General features: G+C 39.5%; 1 protein-coding gene across 1 annotated transcript in view; it reads left to right on the top strand.

Annotated features, from left to right (window-relative positions):
- Window positions 1-13,098, top strand: part of lmf2a (lipase maturation factor 2a) — an 84,333-nt gene that overhangs the window by 23,820 nt on the left and 47,415 nt on the right. Inside the window, exon 7 of the mRNA XM_039761600.1 lies at window positions 231-359. Coding sequence (XP_039617534.1) covers window positions 231-359 — 129 coding nt within the window. The remainder of the gene's footprint in view (window positions 1-230; window positions 360-13,098) is intronic.

Below are 13,098 nucleotides of genomic sequence, written 5' to 3' on the forward strand. Positions count from 1 at the left end.
TTTTTACTACAGCATTTTAAATGCAGTTGAATTGTATACAATTGTAATTTCTTTCATCTTTGAATGTTTTGCAGATTTATTGTTGAAAGTTTTACAGTGAATTACACTTTGTTTTTTTAACATTATCTTATAGCCTATTTGGAAGTTTCAATTATTTACTTAATTTATTGTATACCTTTATGAATTTAATTGTATTTTTTATAGAAGTGATTTTTTTTCCCCCCTTATAGGATGGACACTAATGTCATGGATTGCATTTGTAATTGAACTTGCAGTGTATGGTGTACTTGTATACTTCACTATACTGTACTTTGAACTTGGAATAAATTGGGAACAAAAAGCTATAATGTCTTCTGTAGGTATGTGGACACTTTTTTTTTTTTTTTTCCTTTAGCTGGCAAAAACAGTTTGTCTTTTTATATAGCATGTCCCATGGTGGACAAGACCAGATATATTGACAATATTTATGATGTCTGCTTTTATTTTCTATTAAATTTATTATTTAAATTCTAAAAGTCAATAGTAAAACTATGGTGGTATAGTGGTGGCAATCTCATCCTAGTTATTTGCAGTGAAGGACTGGACATAAGGACAAACTGAGTCATTAAACGTGTTAGAGTGCAAAAGTATTAATAATTGGCAATGTCTTGCCTACTGTGAATACAGGTTCACTTTTTTCCAAAAAATCGGGGGGTTCATGGGTACCTTCTCTCCTCTCCTATCTTGTTTCACGTGTCTAACCGACCAAAAGTTGTTTGGCTGGAACTGCATCATGTACACTAGCAAAACATCCGGCTTCGCAGTGCCGAAGTACTGTATTAAAATTTTTATTAAGAAGAAAATTTAACCTTTTTAAACTGAGGGAAAATATGCCAATAATTATTTGTTAAGGATCTCTTTGTATACAATGTTGTCAGTTCGGCCCTCCGGTTGTAACATGACCAAGCTGTGCGCTGAGCTTACTCTTGAGCATGCAACTTACAGTTGGCCATGTGAACAGTAATCTTGTCTCAAATCTCACAGCTTGGATTGCTGCTGTCATAATCGGTTTGAGTTTCATGGTTTGTTTCAATTATGACAGTATTTCCAGGATTTGTTGTATTGAAGTGACATTCGGCATCTGTCAAGCGTTGTAAGCACACAACCGGTTTCAGCGATAAAATCACATCCAGCTTTTGAGAGTTTAAACATTCATAAACATCAAAGTCTCCACTACTGAAATCGTCACCTGTGAATCTAAGATGTTTAAGAGGCATTGGCGGTTGTCGAAAGGTGTAAAATATTTGGCCATTTCGGTACACTTGAAAACGACAACCGAACAATTCAGCGGCAGCCATCAACTCACATGCAGAACCATAGGTGAAGGGCTTAAGCATTTCACTCTTATAGTGCTCCTGTGTAGTATAATTATCTCCTGTACCGTCATCAGTCCACACCTTGAACCTGTCCCAGTCATTCAATACATAAGACACAATGTTCCTCTGAATATCAAGAGTGAGCCTGATATGGCCGTGCAATATGTAACAAAGAGAATGGAAAAGGTAGGTGGTATCTCCGGGCATGGAAACTACTCGGTAAGTGATAGTTCTTTGATCGATAGTGATCATCTCGATAGACATGGTAATGGGGGTTGGAATGATAAAGGAAATGGGTACCTGAGCAATGTAAAGTAAGTGTAAAATACCTATACAATAACTATAATTGTAATAAACAAACAATAAAACAGCGGAGAAGCTGTGGATTAAACAAAAAGGCTGCAGTTATCAGTAGGGAGATGTGAATCCCGTGGCGAAGCAAGGAAGGGAATGTAGAGACTGGAGCGACGGACGGCCTTATATAGGCAGGCAACCAACAACGTGGGAGGCGTTGGGATGGGGTTACCCAACGCCGCCTCACACGGTGACCGAGCTGCAGGCTATGGACGATATATATGTACGTAAGTAGGATTCAGTTAGCGTTAGGAACCTGTGTACCAAATTTCTTGAAGATGGGCCCATAAGTATCAAAGACTGCTGAAAAGTTCAATATGGCGGCCGACAGTGGCGTCATACCACCGAAATAAGTATGTACATTGGTTTCGGTTAGCGGAGGAAGCCGCCTACCAAATTTCGAGAAGATGGGGCCATAAATAAGAAAGTTCAACATGGCGGACGTTGTTGACCGTTATGACCGTTACGCCTAGAATTTCTAAATGAAACCTGCTTAACTTTTGTAAGTAAGCTGTAAGGAATGGGCCTGCCAAATTTCAGCCTTCTACCTACACGGGAAGTTGGAGAATTAGTGACGTTTGGAAAATTCAATATGGCGGCCGACAGTGGCATCATACCACCGAAATAAGTACGTACATCGGTTTTGGTTAGCGCAGGGAAGCCGCCTACCAAATTTCGTGAAGATGGGGCCATAAATAAGAAAGTTCAACATGGCGAACGTTGTCGACCGTTATGGACCATTATGTGTAGAATTTTGAAATGAAACCTGCTTAACTTTTGTAAGTAAGCTGTAAGGAATGAACCTGCCAAATTTCAGCTTTCTACCTAGATGGGAAGTTGGAGAATTAGTGATGAGGCAGTCAGTCAGTCAGTCTGAGGTCTTTGCCTTTTATTATTATAGATCTACTAGCAAAATACCCGCGCTTCGCAGTTGAGAAGTAGTGTGTTAAAGAAGCAATGAAAATGAAAAGGAAAAATTTTGAAAATAACGTAACATGATTGTCAATGTAATTGTTTTGTCACTGTTGTGAGTGATGAGTGTTGCTGTCATATATATATATACTAGCAAAATACCCGCGCTTCGCAGCGGAGAAGTAGTGTGTTAAAGAAGCAATGAAAAGAAAAGGAAACATTTTGAAAATAATGTAACCTGATTGTCAATGTAATTGTTTTGTCACTGTTGTGAGTGATGAGTGTTGTTGTCATATATATATATATATATTTACACACACACACATAAACATATATATATATATATATACATATCTATACATATACACATATATACATACATATATATCTACATATATACACACATATATACACACAAATACATATATATATACATACATACACACACACATATATAAACATATATATACATATACATACATATCTACATATATACACACACAGCTATTTCAGTATCAGTGCAATACGCTGTTTGTTAAAACGGTTGACTCCCGCTCTTACGTGCAATAACAAATCAAATCATTCAGTTGTCTTTGCTCATATGTCATTTTAGAGCTGGACGCCTGGCATCTTTTTGGCCACAAGTTCGTTTCTGTTTGGTGTGAGGTTCTGTGTTGTGGAGATTCTCAGGATGGATTGCAGGTGCTCATCAGTGAGGCGACGCCTGTGTGCTGTTTTGTTAGTCTTTATCACTGAGAAGAGCTTCTCACACAGATATGTGCTACCAAACATGCACAAGGTTCGAGCCGCATGTAGACGGACTTTTTTTGTTCTTCAAAGTCACCAAAGCGCCGTGCAAACTCAGTGCGCAATAACTCTAGTAAGCGGTAAGTGTTCGGCAAGGCAGCTGAAGCGCTGCATTATGGGATCTGTAGTTTATTGTGTTACCAGCGCTTCATATACCCGGCTTTAATAACAATAATACAGTATATAAAATGATCTCGGGCCGGATATAATTACACCGGGCGGATGTGGCCCGCGGCCCTTGAGTTTGACACATATGGACTAAATAGAACTTGAAAAGATATATTTTTTCAAATGTGATCGCGCAATTCAGATAGAGTTGACGCCAAGACTACAGCCTGCATGCCTCAATGAGTCATCCTCCTCGCTCTTACTTTTTACCGTTCATCTAATGAATACACTGAGTATGGCTTTACCAAAACAATCATTGATGGCGAATAAAGTATCCATTATTCGAGTATGTAGAGCGGGATATATATATATATACATATATATATACCCGCATATCGCAGCGGAGAAGTAGTGTGTTAAAAAAGGTAGAAAAGAAAAGGGAACATTTTAAAAATAACATAACATGACTGTCAATATACAGTATTTGTTTTGTGAGTGTTACTGAGTGTTGCTGTCATCAAGGATTTGATTATCATTATTTCTTTCAATCAGGTTCGTATTTGTAGGATGTGTTGTGTTCAAGTTACATTCCGTGTTTGTCAATCGTTGTAAAGATGACAGGTTTCATTCATCGATTCGTTTCTTACTGCATCAATAAACAGCTCGTCTTCTTCTTTATCTGAGACCTGACACACTGCATGCACGGGTTTTTTACACTGTCTTCCTTTAGCGGGACATTGACTTTTCCACCGTGTGCTTTGTTTCCACAGTAGCTGCATTTATGAATATGCTTATCAGACGCTTCATATTTTTTGCTGCCTTTTCAATTGTGTAATTCGGTTTTGTTCAGCTCTTTGGAACTGTTGCTTTTATCTGTGCACTGCGCCAGTTCACGTGAGCCACTCGGTGTACTTGCATCGAAGGTTCCCAGCTGTACAGGTGCCATCTCGTGCTATGTCCATAGCTTTATTTAATGTTACCTTAGTCCTGGCACTTAAAACTTTCTCTCGCAGTTTCGCTGAGTTTGTGTCAAACACCACCCTGACCATCTCATCTTCCTCTCCATAAGCACAGTCCTTCACCCGTGAATATTTACCCGTGGCAGTTTGCTATTGGATTGCCGCTGACGGACGGCCTTATATGAGCAGCCACTAAATTACAAACGCCAGTGGCAGCCTGTCTATGAACTTAATTTAAAGTGTAGGTTTACATCGTGCTTTGTTTCCGAAGTAGCAGAACTCATGAATATGGTTGTATATGTCACTCGCTCGCTTCTTATTGTTTCGCTGCCTTCTCAATTATATAATGCATGTTTTCTTGAGCGCTTTTTTGAGGTCTTCCTGGTTTTCTATGTACTGCGTGATTACGTGGGAGGCGTGATGATGTCACACTAAACTCCGCCCACGGCGTTGAAGCTCATCTCCATTACAGTAAATGGAGAAAAAATGCTTCCAGTTATGACCATTACGCGTAGAATTTCGATATAAAACCTGCCCAACTTTTGTAAGGAAGCTGTAAGGAATGAACCTGCCAAATTTCAGCCTTCCACCCACACGGGAAGTTGGAGAATTAGTGAGTGAGTCAGTGAGTGAGTGAGTGAGTGAGGGCTTTGCCTTTTATTAGTATAGATATATATATATATTTGCACACACACACATAAACATATATATATATATACATATCTATACATATACACATATATATATATATATATACACATAAACACACACACATACATATACATACATATCTACATATATACACACACAGCTATTTCGTATCAGTGCAATACGCTGCTTGTTAAAATGGATAACTCCCGCTCTTACGTGCTCTTACGTGGATATTATGAACTATCGTATTTGTTCAAGTTCTATTTAAATTTTAAATAGAAGGAATTTTTATTTAGTCGACAGAAATATCTTTGGTAGGAATGGTAAAAACAGACAGGAATATTATTCCTGAATAAATCAACTCAAACCTTAAACAACTTATAATATTTTGCTCTCCATAAAAATATATCCTGTCTAAATTATACAAGTTAGAAATAAAGTAAACGTTAAAAGAACAAACATTCAAATTTCTTTACTCTTATGTAATTTTATATAAAAAATAAACTTAGATTTTAAATATCCCAAAAGATTTTGCTCTCCATAAAAATATATCCTGTCAAAATTATACAAATTCAAATATGAACATGCTGCATAACAAAACCTGGAAATATAAATAAAATGTGTTCCTTTCAGCAATAACAAATCAAATCATTCAGTTGTCTTTGCTCATATGTCATTTTAGAGCTGGACGCCTGGCATCTTTTTTTGCCAACAAGTTCGTTTATGTTTGGTGTAAGGTTCTGTGTTGTGGAGATTCTCAGGATGGATTGCAGGTGCTCATCAGTGAGGTGACTCCTGTGTGCTGTTTTGTTAGTCTTTATCACTGAGAAGAGCTTCTCACACAGATATGTGCTACCAAACATGCACAAGGTTCGAGCCGCATGTAGACGGACTTTTTTTGTTCTTCAAAGTCACCAAAGCGCCGTGCAAACTCAGTGCGCTCAGTTTATCAGCAAAGTGCGTATTTGGGAACACCGTAGTGACGACTTGGTTCAACATTACTTGGCAACAGGGAAAGTGGGACAAGTTGCACTGGTGCATTTGTGTCTCCCATAAAAGCAGCTTCACTTGAAATCACTTTGTGATTGTGCACGGGTAAAACGTCCGCTGAAGTGTCAGATTCTTATTTAATTCTTCTGCTTTCTGTATCTTCTGCATTGCATTCAGGTTACCCTGATGTTTTGTCTCATAGTGCCGCTTTAGATTAAATTCTGTAATTACAGCCACATTAGCTCCACAAATGAGACACACGGGTTCAGTAAACATATACTCAGCCTCCCATCGGTTTTAAAGGCTCTATTTTCAGAATCAACTTTTCTCTTCAGCATCGTGTGAGCTAGCCGCAATAACTTGCAGCATCATAAGCTAGACTTGATTAACGCGTAAGTGTTCGCAAGGCAGCTGAAGCGCTGCATTATGGGATCTGTAGTTTATTGTGTTACCAGCGCTTCATATACCCGGGCCATAACAATAATACAGTATATAAAATGATCTCATGGCCCGGATGTGGCCCCTTGAGTTTGACACATATGGACTAAATAGAACTTGAAAAGATATATTTTTTCAAATGTGATCGCGCAATTCAGATAGAGTTGACGCAAGACTACAGCCTGCATGCCTCAATAAGTCATCCTCCCTCGCTCTTACTTTTTACCGCTCATCTAATGAATACACTGAGTATGGCTTTACCAAAACAATCATTGATGGCGAATAAAGTATCCATTATTCGAGTATGTAGATCGGGATATATATATACATATATATATACCGCATCGCAGCGAAAAGTAGTGTGTTAAAAAGCTAGAAAAGAAAAGGGAACATTTTAAAAATAACGTAACATGACTGTCAATATACAGTATTTGTTTTGTGAGTGTTACTGAGTGTTGCTGTCATCAAGGATTTGATTATCATTATTTCTTTCAATCAGGTTCGTATTTGTAGGATGTGTTGTGTTCAAGTTACATTCCGTGTTTGTCAATCGTTGTAAAGATGACAGGTTTCATTCATCGATTCGTTTCTTACTGCATCAATAAACAGCTCGTCTTTTCTTTATCTGAGACCTGACACATTGCATGCACGGGTTTTTTACACTGTCTTCCTTTAGCGGACATTGACTTTTCCACCGTGTGCTTTGTTTCCGCAGTAGCTGGATTTATGAATATGCTTGTATGTATCAGACGCTTCATATTTTTGCTGCCTTTTCAATTGTGTAATTCGGTTTTGTTCAGCGCTCTTTGGAACTGTTGCTTTTATCTGTGCACTTCGTCAGTTCACGTGAGCCGCTCGGTGTACATGCATCGAAGGTTCCCAGCTGTGCTGGTGCCATCTCGTGCTATGTCCATGGCTGTATTTAATGTTACCTTAGTCCTGGCACTTAAAACTTTCTCTCGCAGTTTCGCTGAGTTTGTGCCAAACACCACCCTGACCATCTCATCTTCCTCTGCATAAGCACAGTCCTTCACCCGTGAATATTTAGTGGGAGTTTGCTATTGGATTGCCGCTGACGGACGGCCTTATATGGGCAGGCACTAAATTACAAGCGCCAGCGCAGCCTGTCTATGAACTTAATTTAAAGTGTAGGTTTACATCGCTTTGTTTCTGAAGTAGCAGAACTCATGAATATGGTTGTATATGTCACTTTCTTCGCTTCTTATTGTTTAGCTGCCTTCTCAATTATATAATGCATGTTTTCTTCAGCGCTTTTGGAGGTCTTCCTGGTTTTCTATGTACTGCGTGATTACGTGGAAGGCGTGATGATGTCACATGAAACTCCGCCCCCACTGTGTTCAAGCTCATCTCCATTGCAGTAAATGGAGAAAAACAGCTTCAGTTATGACCATTACGCGTAGAATTTCGAAATAAAACCTGCCCAACTTTTGTAAGGAAGCTGTAAGGAATGAACCTGCCAAATTTCAGCCTTCCACCCACACGGGAAGTTGGAGAATTAGTGATGAGTCAGTGAGTGAGTGAGGGCTTTGCCTTTTATTAGTATAGATACTAATAAAAGGCAAAGCCCTGACTCATCACTAATTCTCCAAATTCCCATGTAGGTAGAAAAGTTGGGCAGGTTTCATTTCGAAATTCTATGCGTAATGGTCATAACTGGAAGGTGTTTTTCTCCATTTCTTGTAATGGAGTTGAGCTTGAAAGCCGTGGGGGGGCGGAGTTTCGTGTGACATCATCACGCCTCCCACGTAATCATGTGAACTGACTGTCAACGCAGTGCATAGAAAACCAGGAAGACCTCCAAAAAGCGCTGAAGAAAACATGCATTATATAATTGAGAAGGCAGCAAAACAATAAGAAGCGAGCGAGTGACATATACTACCATATTCATTATGTGCTGCTACTTTGGAAAGAAAGCAAGGTGTAAACCTAAACTTTAAATTAAGTTCATAGACAGGCTGCCGCTGGTGTTTCTCATGCCCACGGGTAATGCGGGATATAAGTTTAATGAGAGGACGAGGATATAAACGAGAGTTTTGATCACTTTGTAACTAAGTTAAAATTGCACGTGAAGGGCTGTGCTTATGCAAATTCCAAGAGACTGTGTTTGTGGGGGATTGACAGTTAAGGCGGGTGGGGAAGTCACGTCATCATCTCCCTCCCATTTACCTCATTTCGCTCTGAGCTGAGCTCCGTGGCTAACGCCGTCTTCCGAAGCAACTTCGTCACACTGCCACCAAATACTCACAGAAAAATCCACAAGTTAATACACACGCTGTCTCTAGAGTTTCTCGACACTGAATCCTCCAGGCACTACTTTTAAAAGGTTACATTGACAATCATGTTACGTTATTTTTAAAATCTTTCCTTTTCTTAGCACAAGCACAGCTGAGAAGGTTCGATGCATGTGCTCCATAACACGATAAAAAATAATGCATTTAATCACACTTTGCATTACAAACAAAGGGGAACTTTTGTTAATGCATGATTTCCTGGTACACCGATTACATTGATCAGCGCATTTTACCCTCGCACCCCCTTGGTTTGAGAAGAAGTATGAAAAAATATGAGGTTAACACAGAAAAACAGATCACCAATGCATGCTTTATGAATAATCGATTCGCCGTCAATAATTGATTTGGTAAAGCCATACTCAGTGTAATCCTCCTTCCATTTTATAATTCATATTTATTATATATATATATATATATATATATATATATATATATATATATATATGAATGACCTCCAAAGAGCGCTGAGACTTTTGATCAAGTGAGCGTGTCTGCAAAAACTGGGGTCTCCTGCCCGGCAAAACTCGAGCAGCCGGCGCGCGCATAGCTGTGCCGGCCTTTGAGATGCTGACTGCATTTCTGCCTTAAGTCAAAGTGAGCACTTTTGATTTTTTTTCATCCTCCACCTGAGCTTTAGCCCAGACAAGTGCAAACATGTGACCCCTTTTCTACATTGCGGCAAACTAATATTAAGGTGATTCGCATTTTCTTTTTGCACGTATACGATTGTTAGGTCGTCAGCTCGGATTATGAAGACATGCACACGAGTGGAGGACTGACAGTGCCATCACAGCCGATTAATGGCAGGGACGACTCACCAGTCTACACAAGACCCACCGCGACTGTCCCCAAAAGGCGATCATATCGTCAGCAAACACATCGCTCTATACTATATAAAAGAAAAAGGCAACTTTCCTTTCTTTACACCTTTTATCCCAAACCAAAGCCTTTCTCTCTTAACACTGCAGAGGACACAAAACTAATTTTCTTTAATTGCTGATAATGCCGTTAAGGCACATTACCAGAGGCAGAAATTTGAACGTTCACATAGAAAATGTCATTTCTATACCACAGCCGTCGTGTAGCGCCTTTCAAAAGGGATCTACTACCGAGAGATGATCCATATACATTTTAGCTGCTGTTAGTACTACTTACCTGTTGTGTTACACAGTCTTTAAAATGTAGTTTACCCAAACCACTCAGTAGTGCTCAATGTACCTGTACTTCTTAAAAGCGTTAATGTTTTACTGTTTAATAACTTATAGACTATATTTTATTATTTTTCCCTTGCACTCAGTGACCAAAGCTATACACACACACACACATATAGACACACACATATATATACACTGTGTCATGCCAAGATTCATATATATATATATATATATATATATACACACACACACAAATATATAATATTTTGTGTGTGTGTGTATATATGATGTAGATAGGTATGTGTGCGGATATGTATATAGATATGTATGTATGTACATCTACATATGTAGATATGTATGTGTACAGTATATATGTATTTTTATGGATACACCTTAATAAAATGGGAATGGTTGGTGATATTAACTTCCTGTTTGTGGCACATTAGTATATGTGAGGGGGGAAACTTTTCAAGATGGGTGGTGACCATGGTGGCCATTTGAAAGTCGGCCATTTTGGATCCAACTTTTGTTTTTTCAATAGGAAGAGGGTCATGTGACACATCAGACTTATTGGGAATTTCACAAGAAAAACAATGGTGTGCTTGGTTTTAACGTAACTTTATTCTTTCATGAGTTATTTACAAGTTTCTGACCACTTATAAAATGTGTTCAATGTGCTGCCCATTGTGTTGGATTGTTAATGCAAACCTCTTCTCCCACTTTTCACACACTGATAGCAACAGTGCAGGAGAAATGCTAGCACAGGCTTCCAGTATCCATAGTTTCAGGTGCCGCACATCTCGTATCTTCACAGCATAGACAATTGCCTTCAGATGACCCCAAAGATAAATGTCTAAGGGGGTCAGATCGGGAGACCTTGGGGGCCATTCAACTGGCCCATGATGACCAATCCACTTTCCAGGAAACTGTTCATCTAGGAATGCTCGGACCTGACACCCATAATGTGGTGGTGCACCATCTTGCTGGAAAAACTCGGGGAACGTGCCAGCTTCAGTGTATAAAGAGGGAAAAACATCATCATGTAGCAATTTCGCATATCCAGTGGCCTTGAGGTTTCCATTAATAAAGAATGGCCCCACTATCTTTGTACCCCATATACCACACCATACTATCAATTCATTTGTTCCAACAGTCTTGGAGGGATCTATCCAATGTGGGTTAGTGTCAGACCAATAGCGATGGTTTTGTTTGTTAACTTCACCATTCACATAAACGTTTGCCTCATCACTGAACAAAATCTTCTGCGTAAACTGAGGGTCCTGTTCCAATTTTTGTTTTGCCTATTCTGCAAATTCAGTGCGCTGATCTGGGTCATCCTCGTTAAGATGCTGCAGTAGCTGGAGTTTGTAAGCGTGCCATTTGTGAGTAGCTAATATCCGCTGAAGGGATGTTCAACTAATGCCACTCTCCAGTGACATGCTGCGAGTGCTACGCTGTGGGCTCTTGCTGAATGAAGCTAGGACAGCCACTGATGTTTCTTCATTAGTGACAGTTTTCATCCGTCCACATTTTGTATATATACACATACACAGTGGTGTGAAAAACAATTTGCCCCCTTCCTGATTTCTTATTCTTTTGCATGTTTGTCACACAAAATGTTTCTGATCATCAAACACATTTAACCATTAGTCAAATATAACATAATTAAACACAAAATGCAGTTTTTAAATGATGGTTTTTATTATTTAGGGAGAAAAAAAATCCAAACCTACATGGCCCTGTGTGAAAAGTAATTGCCCCCTTGTTAAAAAATAACCTAACTGTGGTGTATCACACCTGAGTGTAATTTCCGTAGCCACCCCCAGGCCTGATTACTGCCACACCTGTATCAATCAAGAAATCACTTAAATAGGAGCTGCCTGACACAGAGAAGTAGACCAAAAGCACCTCAAAAGCTAGACATCATGCCAAGATCCAAAGAAATTCAGGAACAAATGAGAACAGAAGTAATTGAGATCTATCAGTCTGGTAAAGGTTATAAAGCCATTTCTAAAGCTTTGGGACTCCAGCGAACCACAGTGAGAGCCATTATCCACAAATGGCAAAAACATGGAACAGTGGTGAACCTTCCCAGGAGTGGCCGGCCGACCAAAATTACCCCAAAAGGAGCAGAGGCGACTCATCCGAGAGGTCACAAAGACCCCAGGACAACGTCTAAAGAACTGCAGGCCTCACTTGCCTCAATTAAGGTCAGTGTTCACGACTCCACCATAAGAAAGAGACTGGGCAAAAACGGCCTGCATGGCAGTGGACGCAAACCACTGTTAAGCAAAAAGAACATTAGGGCTCGTCTCAATTTTGCTAAGAAACATCTCAATGATTTCCAAGACTTTTGGGAAAATACCTTGTGGACTGATGAGACAAAAGTTGAACTTTTTGGAAGGCAAATGTCCGTTACATCTGGCGTAAAAGGAACACAGCATTTCAGAAAAAGAACATCATCCCAACAGTAAAATATGGTGGTGGTAGTGTGATGGTCTGAGGTTGTTCTGCTGCTTCAGGACCTGGAAGGCTTGCTGTGATAGATGGAACCATGAATTCTACTGTCTACCAAAAAATCCTGAAGGAGAATGTCCGCCATCTGTTCGTCAACTCAAGCTGAAGCGATCTTGGGTGCTGCAATAGGACAATGACCCAAAACACACCAGCAAATCCACCTCTGAATGACTGAAGAAAAACAAAATGAAGACTTTGGAGTTGCCTACTCAAAGTCCTGACCTGAATCCTGCTAGAAAACCCTCAAAGCTGAATTACAACAATTCTGCAAAGATGAGTGGGCCAAAATTCCTCCAGAGCGCTGTAAAGACTCATTGCAAGTTATCGCAAATGCTTGATTGCAGTTATTGCTGCTAAGAGTGGCCCAACCAGCTATTAGGTTCAGGGGGCAATTCCTTTTTCACACAGGGCCATGTAGGTTTGGATTTTTTTTCTCCCTAAATAATAAAAACCATCATTTAAAAACTGCATTTTGTGTTTACTTGTGTTATATTTGTGTTAAATGTGTTTGATGATCAGAAACATTTTGTGTGACAAACAT

Source organism: Polypterus senegalus, chromosome 8, assembly GCF_016835505.1.
Source record: "Polypterus senegalus isolate Bchr_013 chromosome 8, ASM1683550v1, whole genome shotgun sequence".
NCBI lineage: Eukaryota > Metazoa > Chordata > Cladistia > Polypteriformes > Polypteridae > Polypterus > Polypterus senegalus.